Source organism: Gopherus evgoodei, chromosome 1, assembly GCF_007399415.2.
Source record: "Gopherus evgoodei ecotype Sinaloan lineage chromosome 1, rGopEvg1_v1.p, whole genome shotgun sequence".
Lineage (NCBI taxonomy): Eukaryota > Metazoa > Chordata > Testudines > Testudinidae > Gopherus > Gopherus evgoodei.
In genome coordinates, this window is record NC_044322.1 from 3,826,475 (window position 1) to 3,844,930 (window position 18,456).

The 18,456-nt window shown below is 54.4% G+C and overlaps 1 protein-coding gene across 11 annotated transcripts in view; it reads left to right on the top strand.

Annotated features, from left to right (window-relative positions):
* The window catches only part of ARAP1 (ArfGAP with RhoGAP domain, ankyrin repeat and PH domain 1), a 195,015-nt gene extending 180,155 nt beyond the window's left edge, over positions 1-14,860 (top strand). For 10 of the 11 annotated variants that reach the window (XM_030556485.1, XM_030556495.1, XM_030556476.1 and 7 more), the window contains 6 exons: positions 1,438-1,520; positions 5,658-5,708; positions 7,277-7,340; positions 8,173-8,328; positions 12,750-12,788; positions 13,692-14,860. In XM_030556485.1, the coding sequence (XP_030412345.1) occupies positions 1,438-1,520; positions 5,658-5,708; positions 7,277-7,340; positions 8,173-8,328; positions 12,750-12,767 (372 nt within the window). In that variant the 3' untranslated portion in view covers positions 12,768-12,788; positions 13,692-14,860. The remainder of the gene's footprint in view (positions 1-1,437; positions 1,521-5,657; positions 5,709-7,276; positions 7,341-8,172; positions 8,329-12,749; positions 12,789-13,691) is intronic. The other variant, XM_030556513.1, reaches the window with a different exon arrangement.
* The last annotated feature ends 3,596 nt before the right edge of the window (positions 14,861-18,456 follow it).

Consider the following 18,456-nt stretch of genomic DNA (forward strand, 5'->3'; position numbering starts at 1 on the left):
CACAGGTAGTATGTGTTGTATCGCTGAACTCCTGTGACCCACGGCACGAGCTGACCTGAAAGTGGCTCTTTCATAGGTAACACGTCTGTAACATACCATTCCACACCTGGAACGCGGTCCCGCCTTCCGCATAGGCAGAGCTGCAATTTTGGTTTGAGCCATTCCAGGCCAGCATGCCTAGGTCTCGATGCAGGCTTGTTGGTGGGTGTTTGTGGACTGAACCAGGGCCGGATGTACAGGAGGACTGGCCTGGAGGTGAAGGCACTAACTCCATTAGCATGGAGTGAGGAGCAGGCGAGTGGGGCCGGCTGGTGGAGGGAGGCGTTTGGATTCTGGGGCGTGGCTGGGGCCCTTCTCCAGCAGCCGGGGTCATGTCTCTCTGTTCCACCCCACTTCTCACCCCTGCTCCTTCCTCTCAAAGGGGCCCTGACACTGCATTGTGCTGCTCTCACCTGCGTCCTCCACCCCTCTCTCCTTCAGCCTGCATCCGTAGAGATGTTTACATGGAAACGGGAGCTTTGTGGATTACGGCTCCATCTGCTGCCACTGCCTGGGCCGCGCTGAGGCCCTCGCCTGCTGTTGGACCTCACGGTCTGTAGGGATTGTTGTGATGTTACAGACAGGTTGGGGGCAGGCAGCAGGTGCAGCTGGCCCGTTCTGTTTGTATGCACCTAGCCCCAGCATTAAACACAAGTCTGTGTCTGTGCTCGGGGAATCCCAGCCCCAAGCCCAGCTTCATTCGCTGGCTTCTGGGGCCCAGGCAGACCAGGAGTGCACATACAGTGCGGGGCAGTGTGAACAAGACCCTAATGCGGGTCAGCCCACCCCCAACCAGCAGTTGGGGTTGCATACACACATCTGAGGACAGGATTTGGTTCAGCAAAGTCAGTGAATGGCAGAGTTCCAACCCTACTGTCGGCGCAAGACACACACCCCATGCTCCCATTCCTTCCTGGCATTCACCTCTATACTTCAGAACAAAACATAGGAGCTGCCTCCTGTTCTTTTCTGAGCAAGACCTTCTGTGTCATCCCCACTGCCTCTTTACTTAACCCTTTGATACCCTGAGGCTGGAGCTAATAGGACCCACCTGCTCTGGTTGCTGGGTGAATCCGGAGAACAGCACTGCACCATCTGCTGGCCCTTGGTGCTCTGTTGCAGGCTGGTCTCTAAGAAGGCCTTATATTCATGTCTGTCTGTCCCAGAAGGGTGTTTCTATTGTTGGAGGAAGAAAACGCTTCCTCTTTTTGTGTGTTGCTTTGGCATCATTCAGAGTTCTGCTCACACTGGCGCTGAACTCACCAGAATGGACTGTCCCCTGCAATCATAACTGGAAGGCTGATCCAGATTGTATACGTCCGCACCATGGCAGAGGGTTCACTGTCGATGTTGGGATGTTTCTCTCTCTGACTCCCTCTTCTCCTTCTGTCTCCCCAGAGCCACAGGCCGGAGAAAGAGTGGCCAGTCAAGAATCTGAAAGTCTACCTGGGAATTAAGAAGAAACTTCGCCCTCCGTCCTGGTGAGCAATGGGTCGGAGTTTGAACAGCGGCACTTCTCGTGGGTCCTGGGCTCAGCCCTACCAACAGGAAGCCATGAGGCCACCACGGCAACACAATAAGCAAAGTCTAGTAGATAAGAGCAGAGGGATGGGGAGCTGGGAGCTCTGGGTTCAACTCCTGGATCTGCCAGGGAATAGCTGGGTGACCTTGGGTGAGTCACGTCTCCACTCTGTGCCTGGGTTTCCCTATTTGTGGAAGAGGGGTACAGCTGACTATGAGATTGCGAGGTTTCATTCATTAATGTTCTGAGCACTGCGCCTGGTGCCATGAGGATCCTGAACGGAGCCTCTGGGCACGACCTCAGTACAGTAATAACCAACCGGAATGGAGTGCTGCTATCATCTCTTCCATCAGGATCCATTCCACATATTTACTACTGTGCTGCAGTCGTGCCTAGGAACCCCGTTCAGGATCCAGGCTTCACTGCAGTTATAAGTAGCTGTTGACTTCTATGGAGGTGACGGTCATCCTAGGCCAATAGCACTGTCTCCATTTCACAGAAGGGGAAACTGAGGCACAAAGAAGGAAAGTGGAATTACCCCAGGCTGTGCAGTGACAGAACCTGGAGGGCTGAGCTCCCAGCCCCACCACGCAGTCCACTTGGTCTCTACTGACCCACAGCACTGTCACGCTAAAGCCAAGCTGCAGCTCTCGGAGCCATCTGCTGCCTGGATAATAGTGCTGTGGTTTCCCGGCTGGAACACCGTTTTAGCGACTGTACCTTGCACGTGGAGCAGAGCCGCGTGCCAGGAGGTGGCCAGTAGAGAACCAGAGGTGCGTAAAACCCCTTGGAGGTGCCTTTGCCCCAGGCTGCACAAGACTCAGCTGTCTCGCGGTTGTGCTGTAAGCTCCGAGGTTTGCTGCTCTTCTCTGCTGTTCCCACGGGCACATGAAAGCTGGGAACGAAGCCCAGGTGTGTTGTCAGTGCTGCAGGCATCAGGACTGCCTCCAGCAAAGGAACCGCGCACGTCCCAGTTGCTGGGGCTTCTCCTGTTCTCTGGCTTCTTGCCACCAGATGGCAGAGCAGCCTAGCAAGCCACAGTCCTCTTCCTCTGGCTCCTCAGGCAGTGTCTGGGACACAGGGCTCCTCTCCATCCCTTCTCTGACATCCCCAGGCCCCCCAGAGCCCCAACCTGCCAAGGGATTAGCACGTCCTGGGAGGAAAACCTGCTCTCAGCAGCCCTGGGAACAACATCGTGCTGGCCGGCCCCTTCCATGCCTTCTGCCCTGATTCCATGCCAGCCTAACGGTCCCTGTGCCCCGCTCTGCGTGGCGGGTCGCTGGGAGGTGGCGGGTCTACGCCTGCCCAAAGCTAAAATCTCGCCCCCTCAGCCAAGGGGAAGGAGTCGCTGACCCCAGGCCACGAGTAAATACTGGGGACAACAGATGAAAAAACAGGGGCGGGAGTGAAGGTTAAAGAGTTAAAATCTGAGATCCAAAGGTGGAAACTGAGCCGAGACCCCCCCCCGACAGCCCCCCCCCGCTCCGCAGAGGAGTCAGTGGGCACCGTCCAGGGGCACTCTGCCAAGAGGCATGGTCAGAGACAGGACTGGAAATAGGAACCCCCAGTCTCTGAGCAACCCCCCCACTCCCACATCCAGCTTCGTCCTGCTGGGATAGACCACGGCCATCTTGGCAAGCGCTAGGAGGAGGTTGACAAGGAGGCCAGGGATGCGGTGTGCCTGGATCAGAAAGTGGGGAAGAGTGCAGCTGGAGCCTCAGTAAGAGGTTCTCAAGCAGCTGCAGCCTGATGCCCTCAACATAGGGGTGCGCCAGGATCTTCCTCTCACTGCAAGAGGCGCAGGTATCAGGGGAGTAAGTGATCCCCGCCAGGTGTACACACATGCTGATAGCTCTGCGGAGGAGCTGCCAGCTGATAACCCTGCTGGACCGTGGAACCAGAGTGGAGAACAGGCTCCCCCCACCCAGGTTTCTCACCCTCCGCAGCTGGCAGCAGGCCCTGGTGCTTGGTGCCAAAGTGGGCAGGAGAGGATGGCATGGAGCACGAGCAGACACAGATGTTTCCTTGGTGCAGTTTGGAGACAGAGCCAGTCAGCCTACTCAAGCAGTGTGTTGGAGATGGGACACTAGCTGGGGAGGGCTCTGAGTTACTACAGAGAAGTCTTTCCCAGGGGTCTGGCTGGTGGGTCTCCCCCACATGCTCAGGGTCTAAGTGATCCCCCTGTTTGGGGTTAGGAGGGAATTCCCCTCCCTCAGTCATATTGGTAGAGACACTTGTGGGTTTTCGTCTTCCTCTGCAGCGTGGGGCACGGGTCACTTGCAGCTTTAAAGACTTTGAGTTACAGAGAATCCATTTACACTAGTTTAAACCATGATTAGAGGATATCAGTGCCTCAGCCAGAGGCTAAGGATTTATTACAGGAGCAGGTGGGTGAGGTTCTGTGGCCTGCAATGTGCAGGAGGTCAGAACAGATGATCATGACCCTTGTACCGTTAAAGTTTAGGAGTTGGGCAGGCTTGCTGGGCAATGGCCCAGGGACAAGTTGCAGAGAGCAGCATTACTCTCCAGGTTGGAATCTGACTAAGGCACCCCAGCTCTTGTACAAAGCAGCTGGGGGTGACCTCAGACAAGCTTCTTGGTGAAGCATTGCCCCGTGGGTTCAGTACTGCCTCAGAGGAAAGGGCCACTTACTGGAGCATCAGCACTGTCAGACGCCCTTCCAAGTATTGATCTGGCTGGCCCCTGCTTAGCTTGGGAGGCGTGACAACAGCATCGCTGGGGGCGGTAAGGCTGCATCTGCAGCTTGAGATGTGTCTTTGGAGGTCTGCAGGTGCAGATGTTCTTCTAGTTTTTTATTCCGTAGGGCAGTAAGGGAAAAGGCAGGAGCTATGAAATAGACCACACAGGCTGTCTGCCAAGGCTGGGGAGCGCAAAGCACCAGGGGAGGAATGCCCAGAGCACAGCATGACAATGTGACACTGTGTTATTCCAGAGTGATTTATTCAGTACATCACACTGGGGGTTAGACAGCACAGGTCAGGCAGGCCTGCTGCAGGGGGCTCAGCCCCAAGGCTGGGTCTGAACTGGGAGCAATTCTGTCGGGTAAGAGAGGGCAGGGAGTGGGCTGGAGACTTGAGGGGCCACCTCCAGCTAGCTCCATTGTTCAGATTCTGGCAGGGCTAGGCTCTTGCCTTGGGAGTGGTGGGGTTTGGGTTGGCCCTGGTGCCAGGCCTTACTAAAAATGAGCCTGAGCCTGAGAGATGCTGAGAACCCAGTAATGTTGGGGCCTGATCCCAAATGCCTAAAGATCCTGGTTTTCACGCTGCACAAATCAGATTTACGATGCTGACCAATCCCATCCATCAGATTCAAACATCAGATTCATGAGCCAGAATCAGTCTCTCCTTGCTGCAAACAAACCTAGGCTTGAAAAGAAACCAGAATGTTGCCTCTTGGGGGAACATGCCACGGATACATAAGCAGGGAGCACGGCAGGATCCCGGCTCTCTCTAGAGACAGCCCTGCCTCCTGCTCCCGTGGGCAGCCGGTGCCTCGTGGAGGGCTGTGGAGCTGGCATCTTTGCCAGAGCTCCACTCATGCCTGGAAGGTCATGATGTTGATTTGGACATCACTGTCTCATTGGCTGGTTGAGACACCTGTGCTTGGGGACAACTTGTGGGTTGGACACTGGCATAAAACTGGAATGACTCAGGGCTAATGTCTTTTGCTTTACCCTGCTGTGTAATGTTGCATTGTGCTGTTAAACATCCTCCACCCCAGATGTGGCTGCATTTAATCAACAAGCAAACTTGGGATCAAATGCACCACAAAACGGTGGGAGAGGATGATTTTATGGCACGTGGCAGTCTTCCACCCTTTGCGGGGAGTCCCTCTCATTGCCGGAGGCTGCCAGCAATAGACTGAAGTGCCATCTGGCCTCTCCAAAAGCAAAGCGCATGGAGGAAAGTGCCTGGCGATGGTGACACAACAGTTTGCCACGGTAACACAGAGAGGCTCGTGGTTGCTGGGATACCAGATTTGCTCTATTGAAAAACTTATTAACCTAAAGCTTGTGGAGCTGATTGGGAGAGGAAACATTGGAATTCAGCGCTCTGTTTTCTTCTCTCCCTGGCAGCTGGGGATTCACGGTGTTCTATGAAAACGAGAAGCATGAAAAGCAACAGTGGTAAGGAGCTGTGGCGGGCCGGGGGGCTTTGCTGGAGGAGAGCTGTTTGCTAAGCTTAGCCAGGCCCATACCCTGATCTGCTGGAGTTCAGGCAGACAGAGCTGGAGGCGGAGCTCTTTTCAGAAACAGAACTGTGCTCACGTACCAAAGGGATTCTGGGACTTCCCTGCCGCAGGAGATTTGGGGAGGAAGAGTCTTTTCTGCACAGAAATGTCCCTGGCCAGGATCTGGCTGCATGGCCTGGTACGGTTATTATTGAAACAAATTCATCGCCAGCCCAGATCTCGCTGTGCCAGACTGTAGCTACTTAAAACCCCCATCTGTGGGTCCTTGTCACTGGAGCTAAATGAGACTTTCTATTGATAGGGGTCTCTGACATACAGTCCAGCAATTCTGAGTCCATCCAGGACAGAGGAGTGGGCTCTCTGTCACCCCCTCCCCGAGCCTGTTCAGCGTAATTTTATTTAAAGGGGACACTATCCATTTCTTCAACCATCTGTCCCTCTAGATCAGTAGTTCTCAAACTTTTGTACTTGTGACCCCTTTCACACGGCAACCCTCTGAGTGCGACCTCCCCCCCATAAATAAAAATACGTTTTTATATATTTAACACCATTATAAATGCTGGAGGCAGAGCGGGGTTTGGGGTGGAAGCTGACAGCTCGCAACACCCCCATGTAATAACCTCACGACCCCCTGAGGGGTCCCAACCCTCACTTTGAGAACCCGGTTCTAGATTCACTCCCTCTGGCTCTGCCTGTCTAGCTGCCGTCCCTGTCTAATTATCTAGAGATCAGAAGCAGCTTTCATCATCCGACACTCCCGATGTTCTCTGGTCACTAATGATGACGTCAGGAACAGATCACTCGGCACAGCTGTATTTCTTAACCACAGTGATACCATGTACATCCACAGCCTGACAGCCAGGACCCCATCCTGAGAGATGCTGAGAGCCCAGTAACGTTGGGGCTGGTCCCAAATGCCTAAAGATCCTGGTTTTCAGGCTGGCACAAAGGCTGGATCAGATTTGTGACTCAAACCAATCTGATCCATCAGGTTCAGAATCAGATTCACGAGCCAGAATCAATCTCCCTGCAGCAAACAAACCCAGGCTTGAAAGGAAACCTGTGTGCAGCCTCTCGGGGGAACATACCACTGATACATAAGCAGGGAGCACTGTAGGGTCATGGCTCTCTCAAGAGATGGCCCCGCCTCTGGCTACACCAGCAGATCCAACCCCACTGGTCACAAGTGCCACGGCTGGACCCAGGGCAGCCGGCAGCCCCTGTGCTGTCTGTGCCCTGCACTGGGCAGGAGCCGTCGGCTGCTGCCTGGAATAGCAGCCACTGAGGCAGCTCTGATTGTGAGCGAGCGAGCCGGCCTGTAGGGCCAGTCGTGTTTCACATCTGCTGTGGGATTTCTGCCACAGGTGGCTTGCAAGTAACTGCATTCCCTACGCTGGACGCAGGCAGGCTGGGTGGGAGGCAGGGGAGGGGGCTCGTCTCGCTGCTCACGTCACCTCCAGCCAGATGCACCGACCCTGACCTCCGCTTTGATCTCCTCCCCAGGTACCTGTGCTGCGATACCCAGATGGAGCTGCGGGAGTGGTTCGCATCCTTCCTCTATGTACAGGTACCTGAGCAGCAGGCGGCCCCTCAGCGAGCCTTGCCATCCTTCAGGGTGGGAGGGGCCTTTCCGCACGGCTTGGCTATACCCCCTGCCGCGTGGGGGGTCTGCCAGCCTCACAGGACAGTCACATTTCACAGCCCACACAGCCAGCTCACCATCTCCCCCAGCCAGCCCAAGAAGGATGGTCTGGTGGCCAAGACTCGCTTGAGGTGTGGGAGAACAGGGTTCAATTTCCCCCCCACTTCCCCCCAACATCCTGGATGACCCTGGGCAACTCACAGCCTTTCCAGGCCTCAGTTGCCCCATCTGTACAATGGGGACACAGAGATGGAAGGGAATAAATATAGTGATGGGGACCAGATAAGTACGGCAGGTAGGTAGCTGAGCAGGTGTGTTGGAGAGGGGCAGAGTTGGTCATTGATCCCTTGAACTGACTGTAAAGCCTTTGGCTACTAGATTCCCCACTCTGGACCTGGCCCTGTTCAGTAGTGAAGTCTCTGATCTCTGTTTGGAGCCGGATGTGAAATGCTTTGATGCTTCAGTGGCTCTCTTAGTTCAGCTCCTTACGGACAAGAGCTGGCGCAGCATTGCAGTGGGCTCTGGTTGCTCTCCAGGCTGAGCAGAGGCCAAGGACTGGGTGGAACTTGGGAGTCAGAGTTGAGGCATGTTGGCCGGACAGCATGGAGGGCTTCCGGCGCCACTTTACGTCTGAACTAGAGAGCACTCAGTGAGGCCCCGTTCACTGGCACACTCAGATCCCAGGCTTGTGCCAGCAGCGCTGGCCGCGTCCCTGCCCTATCTGCTCACTCGCCACATGTCTGCTCTCCCTCCCCAGAACGGCGGGAACGTGTGGCCCTCTGAATCCTCCAAGGTGCGGGCATCGCGGACGCAGCAGGACTCCAGGTTGGGTAACATCTCGCTCATCCCTCTGCGGGGCAATGAGAATGAGATGAGGAACAGTGTGGCTGCTTTTGCTGCTGATCCGCTAACTGTGAGTGACAACCAGTCGGCGCTGGGTTTCACGGTGCAGGGAGCGGCATCCCCCTGGCTCATAGCATCACGCCTGCTGGGCTGGTGGGACGGGGACAAGATCCCCACGCATGAGATCAGAAGGCGAGAGCTGGGTGGAGTTGGTAAACGCTGTTAGTCTGGTTCCCGATCCTTTTCTGGGTGGGGTCCTAGTCATTGACTCAGAGCAAACACAGCCAGGAGGGCAGTGCTGGGTAACTGTCACCAGCAGGCCTCGGCAGCCATTATCCAAAGGTCGGCGGGGAGGTACCTGCAGGCGTGATGCAGCGACAGGGGATGCAGCTCGGCAGATGATTTCTCCTGGTAACTGGGGTCGCTGCTTTGAAATTCCTTCTCAGTTACAAATCAGCTCCTCCCGGCCCTCTCCTTGCCTTGTCCTGGCTCTGGACTCTGTCCACACGCAATGGCAGCACAGGGGAGAGGCTACTGCAGACTGTGATTTGTCGACTGCGTCTTCCACAAAAGTGGAAATCTCTCAGATTCGCTTGAGCAACAAGGCCCAAGCCAGCAGTCGGTGACCCAGATAAGGACGAGCTGAGTGTAGGGGGTTAGCAAAGAGCTGCTCTTTATCTGGTCGCCAACGGACTGATCCTGGGGGGCCTTATTGCTGTTATAAACCTGACCAGAAGCTTTTCTCCTGGCCCCAGAAAACAGGACAGCTGGGTCTGAGGAATGCAGCTGGTGGCCAGAGGGAAGCTAGCAGCATTCATCCTGGCCAGCTCCTCCTCCATGGCTTGGGGACTGGGCGATGCTTTCCAGCTACCAGCCCGGGTTGGTAGGGACTGAACCTCAGTACTGCTCAGTGGCTTGGTGTTAAATGAGCTTGGTGGGTCTCACACCAGTTCCTAATGGATGACCCTCCAATGGGTGGGGGCCGTGACACGAGCCGGCGGGTCTCAGCCCAACGGCTAGCAAACAGGCGTTCCTACACAAACAGCGTCTTCACAGGGGGCCACTAGCAGAGAAGCCAGGGACTGAACGGGCCTCTCTAGAGGGGCCAGGGCAGGGCAGGGTCGTGGCACATCGGCCAGGCATCCGGGGGGAAGCTTGCCCCACTGGTGCCCGGGGTGTATCTCCGCTGTGGGTCAGGAAGGGACCAAGACTTCCCAGCACTGAATTCACGATGTCCGTGTTTAAATGTCTGTTGGTACAAGCGCCCTTTGCTGAGGAGATCCAGCACCCTGGGCCCAGCCTTCCCTCAGGTTTATAATGACAGCTGCACTGGGACAGGATCCCCAGCGCGGCTCTGTGCAATGGGTGCATCTGGCTTTTTGCTTGGCAGAGGGGGCAGGGAGAGATGCCCTCCAGCTCCCCACCCGGGGGCACGATCGGACGCTGCTGCGTGTTTGCTTCCCCTCTTCTGCTCTTGCTCAGTACAAGAGTTTGAGGCTAACCCTGAAGCTGGCGGCCGTTTCCCGTCTCTGGATGTGTCCGCAGGCCGAACTGCATACAGCGGGTGCAGCACGCCAGGGAAAGGGCAGAGGGTACGGGAGCAGCATTTGATGTGAGTCCTGGCCAGGCCGCCACCAGCCTCAAGGGTGAGGAGAGTAAGGGCCCTGCGGGGCTTAGGCAGCCCAGATCCCCCCCGTCAGGATGCAGCATCGCAGGGAAGCCCCTAGGAGCTGCAGCTTCTCAGGAGATTCCCCAAATTAACAATCCTCTGCCGTTGTGCACATCATCAGTGAATTCACCATCACCAAACCCAGGGGACGTGGGCCGGCATCATTAGCCCTATTTGACAGATGGGGAAACTGAGGCATAGAGTGTTTAGGTGACTTTCCGGGGGGAAAGGGGGCACAGCAAATCTGTGGCAGGAATAAAACCCATGACTCAGACTCCCGTGCTGTAACCACTAAGCTAAACTGTCTGCGGGTGCGGTATAATTTCTAAAAGGATGGGACTCCCTTGTATAACCCCCCCAGCATGCTCAAGAAATCTCTCCGCAGTGTAGCAAGGCTTTGAGGTGCGGAGTACACTGAACCAGGGTCCATTTGCCTAGAGCTGTTGTCCACTTGTTGTCTGTTGTGCGTTCACTTTGAGAGCCTGGTGCTTTAAGCAAGGAAGGGCTTGAGCTGGCCGACGGAGAAACGATTCTGTCTCCAACCCCCTTGCTCTGAAAGCTAGGGCCGAAAGGAATCGTGAAAGGGGGGCTTGATGGGGCGGCGGGTGGGAAAGCTGCTGAGTCCCGAGGAAAAGTGCTGAGTCTTTGAAGAGTAACTGGTGACATGCCGGCAATGTTCTCTCCCCTCCTGTTTCTGAGATCAACCACAGGGTGCCGGGGCGCTGTATCCGAGCACAACCCTCTGGCTGCGGGCCGGGGCTCAGGAGCACATGGGCAGACAAGTGTGTGTGCTGGTACAGGCAGAGCTGGGTCGCGGCCCTGCCTCCTTCCTGCCCCTCTCAATGTGATTTTGCTTCCCAAAGGGAGCAAAGAGCAGCTGCTGAGGCTGGACAGTGTGTGGATGAGGCGTGTTGCATTCCCACCACTGGGTTGATCCTAACCTGGCCCCTTGACGCTATGGACAGTCTCTCGGTGCATGATGCACTTTCACCGCAAGCCCCTGCCTCCCCATCCAAAGCTGTTCGGACCTATTAGAATCTGTCGTTGGGTGAGACTGTTCATCCCCCAGCTGATCTGAGGGGTCAGGATTAGAGACGGCATCTTCCTCCTTCCTCTGGTGCTTTTGTGCCAGCCCCCTGGCAGCAGGTCTGGTTCAGCAGCAATGGGACAGCTCAGCTTGGCTGATGTTTGCACCATGGCTCCAAGCATTTGCCAGGCTATTAAACTTAGCGCCTCTTTGTTCCTCTGACGCAAAGGTTGCCACATTTTCCGGCAGCTGCCGCTGCTGGGGTTGTTACTTGTGCAGCTGCGTGGATAACACAGGCCGTTTTCCCATGGATGTGTTTGCGGCACATCTTGTGGTCACTGCTCTCAGGTGTGCGAGCGAGGCAGGATGGTTGTGCGGTTAAGGTGCTGGACAAAGATCTGGGTTCAAGTCCCAGCTCTGCCACAGACTGACCTTGGTCAAGTCACTGCATCTCTCCGTGCTCACGCTCCCCATGTGGCTAAACAGGGATAACAAGTTACCATGTAGGAGGGTTGTGGGGTGCTCAGACACTGTGGCAGTCTGGGCTGAAACGTTTGATGGGCACACCATGCTCGCAGGAAGGGATTTAAAAAGTCACACTTGCAAGTCTTTGTGCGGGATGCACTTAGGTTCTTCTCCAGTCAATATCGCATGATATTTTTTTGGACCAATCCCAAAGCTGCACAGTTTGAGTTTCCAGTGTCCCTGCTCAGACTGTGGAGTAAAGAAAAGCGGTTTGAGTATGGGGCCGTCGCAATGTGTGAGCCAGCCAACTGCTAATAACGATTCCCTGTGACTCAGGCCTGGGTTGTAGCGATTCGCTGTGTGTCTTTTCCGAGTCAGGGCCTTGGGGCCATTAGGTGTTATCATCGGTTTCCCGTGTACCCTGTTTTCTGCAGGAGGATGGGGCATCGCCCCAAGCACTTGGGGTTTGCAGCACAGAGCTTGCTACTCCTGGGGAGGGTGGATGCTGGAGAAATTGACATGTCCCCAGACAGACAGGACTATGATACAGTGGCTCTGGTTCTAAGGGAGCACCCTGGTGAGGTTTATGCCTGCACCATCCCCAAGAGGGTGTGAAAAGCGTGAGGTGCTTTGTCCATAATGCGAGTTGTGTGGGGGCGGGAGCAGCCTGGCTAAGGGACATGTTGCCGGCTTCTGCCACTGTGTTTCTATGAGCACGTGATGTGCCGGGTGCCTCTAAAAGAGACAGAGGTGCGCGCAGGGCTGCCCCTGAGATTCGTGGGTTTGCAGGATTCAGCCGGATCTGGAAATTTCACTGCACAAGGCCTGGTGCGACGCCATCATCCTTGGTCACGCTGGCTGATGTGGTGGTGCTCAGTAGGCCATGGGGGTGGAGAGGGTTGAGACCAGCAGCTGAGTTCTCTCAGTTCCACCGCTGAGCTCCCATCTCAGGCGAGTCATTTAACCTCAGCCCCTGCCCCTGCAGAGTGGGGTGGTGCCTGTCCCGCACTCAATGGTATCTGGGAAGCGCTCAGGCATCCTGGAGTGAAAGATGCTCGAAGAGACCCAGATAGTGGCCACTCTCGGCTTCATAGGGTAGCTCCAAAGTGAAGGTCACCCCTTCGCCCTCTCCCAGGCAGGCAGCTAATTGATACAGGTACACAGCGGGAGGGGAAACTGAGCCAGAGTTAACCCTTTGTTCCTCAGGGATAATTCATCTAATTACCCACAATTGTTCCAAGCCGAGGCTCTTCCAGCTACTTAGCGCCCTCAACGGTACATGTCGGAGAAGGAAAACTAACCCCTTCCCCCTTATTTTCTCTCTCTCCAGCTTCTTCGAAATGTATGAGCCGGAGGCCTAACACGTCAGGTAATTTCAAGCCTTCCTGCTTGTCTGCCGTGCTCTGCATCACGGTGTGTGCTGGGGAGATCTTCCCCCAGCTCCCAGGACCCAGTGGCAGCTCGATGGCCAGACTTAGCCCAGAGCCGCTTTCGTCTTCTGAGCAGAGCTACAGCTCACATCGACTGCCTGGGCAGATCCCACACCCTGGCCCGCTCCATCTCCCTGCAGGTGGCCGCTGCTCAGATCAGGAGGTCACATGACAAGCTGGGGTCTGTGTAATACAGATCGTGGAGTCTCCAGTTTCCATCTCGATCCCAGCTGCCCCTGGCCAGGCTCTCCGTGGGGTTCAGACCAGGAGGTCTGGATCTAAAAGGCATGTCCCGGTGCTACCTGATCTGTGAGCCAACCTGAAGGGTCAGAGAGGTGCTAGAGTGGGTAACGCCAGCAAGCCGGCTCCTGCACAGTGCACAGGGGTGGAAACGACATCTCCTGCCTGGCTGGTCCTCAGCACTTCTGAAAACCTGGCCGAGTCTATTTGGGAACTTGGGGAGGGTCCTGGGGCCTAACTATGGGCACCCACATTTTGGCCTGCGTGGCTTGCTCAAAACCACTCAAGGGAAGCAGAGTCAGAGCCAGGAGAAGGACCCAAGAGCTGACCTAGACTCCAGTCCCCTCCTGAACCCCCACAACTGTGCCAGCCTCCCCTTAACGACGTAGCGAGCCCATCTCCAATGGGGGGGCGGAAGGGGGCCGCAAAGCACTGCCCTGGGCCATGCAGGGTGGAGAAAGCAGCCCAGAGAGTGGGAGACATGAGTAGGGAGGGATTGCAGGAGCCAACGAGGCAGGGAAAGCGCCCAGAGGAGCCGTTTGGCTGGCCAGCGATCTTTCTCCCTGGGAGTCAACCTGGCATCTCTCTCTTTTTGTCCCCAGGTCCGTTTGCGAGAGGGGGAGGCAGCCTGAGAGCCCAGGAGCGCACAAGTCCCGTCACATTGTCCCTGCTCACTCAGCGGGGTCTGCGCGGAGGCCGGGGGGCTCTCTGAATGCGTGCCAGCCCCTTGACCCAATCATCTCTTTCTATGGCAACGCCGACAGCAGCAGCAAAACAATAAGCAACCATCTTTGATTTAAGGAAAATGAATCCATTGGCAATGAGCGAGGGACCCAGGAGCTGCTTCTAAAGGGTTAATTAGTCAAGCAAACACCGTCTCATCAGTCGTCTTGCCAGCTGTCAGTGCCATGACCAGCCGAACCCCAAAGACAGGGCAGAGGCTGTGCTGGGGCGGGCTGTTCTGAACCCATCGCTTCACCTGGGAGTGTCTTTCTCCCCCATCACCAGCTGCTTCTTGCTTCTTCTTGGGTCCTGAATGAAAACTGGAAGGGCGCAGGCTGGGCTGGCCCCTCTCTGGTGCCGGCTGCTACTCCGGGAGGGGTTAGGGGCTGGGGGAACTCTTGCTTTCTTTAAAATCTCTCTCTCTATTTGAAACCACAAGCCTCGGAAAGGCGGCAAGGACCGTCCAGCCAGTCCAGGCAGAGACGTTCCTGCAAGGGTGCTTCTGCTGGTGGAAGCATTAATCCTTCCCAGGGAGAACAGCGGGCTAACCCCGGCCGTTCTGTATCACTACGTTGGAGAAGGGCTGCAGACGACCCACAGGGGGAGCGGATCAAAGGCTCCCATCTCTGCTGCTGGCCCCTCAGAGGCGCATGTCGCTTCGCTCCTTCTCCCAGGCTGCCCGATCCCGTGGCCACATGGGCCTTTCGGGCGAAAGCTTCGCGAGCAGGGCGTTAGATGGGGAGAGTCCAGTGCCCAGCCATGGGCATGTACAGATGGCTGAGTGGAGCCACAGCTGGGACATGTGGCTTGAGGGGCCCTGGTGGAAGCAGCAAAAGACTGGGGCGGGGAGGTGGGGGGGATGGGACTCTGGACCAGCCTGAAGTTGAGCTTGGCATGGGACCATTTGTCCTGGGTGTCTATTGCCTCGTGGTGTATAGGAAACTGCAAACTGGCTGCTGCAGTGGCTGCGGGCAGGGAGAGGGGCCAGCGCTGCCCTGGTCAACAGCATCTTTGGTTATTGTTAATATTAAATGCCTGGGGAAGTCAGTGTTATGGTGTCCCCATGATTCTGGGCTGCAGGGAAAAGAGAGGGGCTGGCAGCTTGAATGCATCAGGCCGATGTCGGGGATGGCCCTTTACCCCCGGGCTGCAAGCTGAGGTAAAGGGGCAAAGAACCGTGGTCTTGGGGCTGCAGGCCGAGATGGGGGAGCTGGGGCAGGGGGGAGGGGCAGTTGCTTCCACTAGAGGTGAAGATGGAGGAGCATGAGCCCATTGTTTTAGGGCCCCAGGCCAAGCAGGAGAAGCAGTGGCCCTCTTCATCAGGACTGTAAGTCGGGACAGAGAGAAAGAGGCCAGTTTCTATCTCCGTCAGTGTTCAAAAGTGGGTGCTCAGAGAGCTGAGCCATCCATTGCCAAGGCACGTATCAGGCAAGCCAGAGTGTTCTCCAGTTGACTAGCTACATGGAAGAATTCCTCTGTTTAAAAGCCTCCCTTTTCTTTAAAAGCCTAGGAGATTCTAGACAACAAAACAAAACAAATTATGTTAAAAGAACATTACATCTACATGGTCAAGCACTCAAAAGCCAGGAAATGTCAAAAGTAAGGTTATTCAGGCAACCTTAACTCTGCCCCTTGAACACGTGCATTATAGTATAGTGTTTAATGATGTGATCACATGCCCTTTTCTCTGCAAACCCTCTGTCCCATTCCTTGTTTGGGACCACACAGTGAACAGCTGTCTCATTTGCTGCATGCCAGGCAGCTTGTGCCCTGAATGAGGCAGGTGCTGCAGGAAACCAGTGTGTGATCCTGTAATTAAAGAGCGTTTTGTAACCCATACCCAAGGGGAAGAGTTAAGGTTAGGTAGCAATTTGTAACCACGTAACCTTAACGTAAGCGTCTTTTTGGTATGGAATAGGGTAGTAATATTCTGTCTACATATAGCACCTTTCAGCTGGGGATGGCAGAGCACTTTATCCTTATCCTCCTTTGTAATGTTGCTCTTTCTATCAGGGCTTGCACGCTAAAGAACAGCTCTGATGCAATGCCCTGGAAAACTGAAGTTAGAATTAAGCATGGCCATTTATTTATCCTGTTAACCTGGGCCAAGGAAGGGGGCCATAGGGATAATAAATGTTTTGCACTTCCTTAGCCTCTTTTGCCCAAGGATCTCTAAGCACTAGAAGAGCCCCATTGTAAGGGTTAGATCTGGGGGGTTCAGATCACGTTTCACTCCCCCTCACACACTCAGACATAGCCAGCATCAGGACTGGACACAGCTGCTGTTTAACATCAGCGTCGCACTCCACGTCAGGCCAGGAACTGAAGACGAATGCCATATCCTGCTGAAGCTACAGGGGGAATTTAAGGAGGCGAATTGGAATGGTCCAAGTAGAAATAGGCCCAGGAGCCTGGTGTTAACACCCCCTACTCTTGGGGAAAGTACCAGGCAAGCTGTGGCCAGTGCTAGAACCTAGTTTCTCACATAAAGAAGCTGAGAGACCAAGGTAACAGGTTGTTCAGAAACAGTATGTCCAGTTAGCTAGGGAATTCCATTCTCTCCTGGTGGAGGGTGACCTGGCCTCAGTTTTTCAAGCCTTCCTCACCTCTCCTCTGGTTTACAGCAATACGATACACCTGGGCATGAAGCCTTCAGGGTTTAGGAAACTTCAGCTAATACAGAACATTGCAGCATGTCTTCTTAGCAACACGGGCTACCGCAAGCACATCAGACCTGTTCTCCACTTCCCACAGAACACTGAATCCAGGTGCAAGGTCCTTATTTTCAGAGCAGTCAATGGCCGCAGCCCAGGGTATCTAAAGTAGTCTGCGGCTCCAGGAGGAGGACTGGTGTGGAGCACTTCACTCTGGTACAGTAGAACTTGCCACCATTATCTGTGCAGGAGACGGAACGTTGTCGGGCTGGTCCCAGACTGCGGAGTGAACTTCCCCAAGAACTAAAGACCATCGTAGACCTCACCTTCCACCCCCAGGGAAACAGGAGCTTCTCCAGTCAGCCTTCTCGAAGAGAGAGAGATGATGGAGAGTGCCACTTGGCCCTAGCATTAAGAGGTGCAGCTGAGGAGCTGCTCTAACTTACACCCGTGGTGTAAGGTCCATAAGAAGACAGGACACCAGTGCTCCATGGGTCTTGCCACCTCTCAGGATTTGGCCATAGGATTGTAGGAAACAGCTGCAACCATGCATAGGTCTAAATTACCATACCAGGGCTGGAGCAGTTAGTCATCAATGAATCTCGTTTGTTGGCTAACTGGAGTTTTTTGAAACAGTTGTCAGGTTGGTTCCCATTCCCCAAACCGCTCCTTGGAATGTGCTTCTGAAGCAGACACTGTGTGCAGCTGGCTCAGCAAAGCCAACATGAATAGCAGATGATTAATGGAATGAATGCTAGGAGTAACTGAGTCCCCCAGGGGCTGAGAGATAGAGAGAGATAAAGAGACCCACTCAGGCCGCAGAGAGACAGGCATCAGAGCCAAAAGCTATTCTGGTTGGAGATCCAAGAAGCTGGAAGCAGCTCACTGCTCTGCTTGGCGAAAGATTGAGACCCGTGTTTATGCCTTGTGGGCATAAAATGGACTGAAGTTGGGGCCCATACGTGCTGCTTGGGGTTTTACACTCTGTGTCGTATGCATTGTGGATGGGAAAAGTCCATCTATTGAAGGGAGATGGTCAGGCACCAGATTTTCCATTCTGTAGATCTTTTTTTTTTTAATTTCTGTTCCTAAATGGAACAAAACCAAAAAACATTGACATGTCCTGAAATATGAAATTTCAGGGGAATAATTTTAGGTCAATTTGAAACATTTTGTTCCAACTTCAGCTTTTTCAATTTGCTATGATGTCATCTAAGATAAAATAAAGAAATGGCAAATGGTTTCTAAAGGAGATTCGGAGCAGCTGGCCGTTGGGTTTTGGTTTGGTTTTCCTAAAATGAAATTTTGAAATCAACATGTTTCCACAAAACGTTTTGCTTTTGACAAAGCAGCATGGAAAAATGTCCTGTTGGAAAATTCCTGGCTATTGTTGGGTCTGTCTCTACTCTTGGGATGAATCTGGCTGTCCTCCTGTAAGCACATGCCTGGTCTCTAGCACCTGCATGGCGATGCTGGACCCTGTCATGTTGTTTTCAGCCCCTTGTCTTTAACCCATCACTACTCTGAGGAGCCCTAACATGAGTCTCATTCGCCAACTGCCCCCTCTCTTTGTAAAGAGCCCCCATGTGCCCCACCTTCTGGGAGAACCAGCTGGCAGAGAATGACACTCTCCCCATCTTTCATCAGCTTAGCCCCTGCTAGACATGATCACAGTCTTGAGTAGCCACATGGGGAACAAATATTTAATAACAGGCTTGGTCTGGCAGAGAAAGGTCTGACACGAGCCAATGGCTGGAAGTTGAAGCTAGACACATTCAGACTGGAAATGAGGCATAAATATTTAGCTGTGAGAGTAATTAGCCACTGGAACAAATTGCCAAGGGTCACTGACTATTTTTAAATCAAAACTGGCTGGCTGTCTAAAAGCTCTGTTCTAGGGATTATTGTGGGCAGGTCTCTGGCCTGTGTGACACAGGAGGTCAGACTGGACCATCACATTGGTCCCTTCTGGCCTTGGAAGCTGTGAATC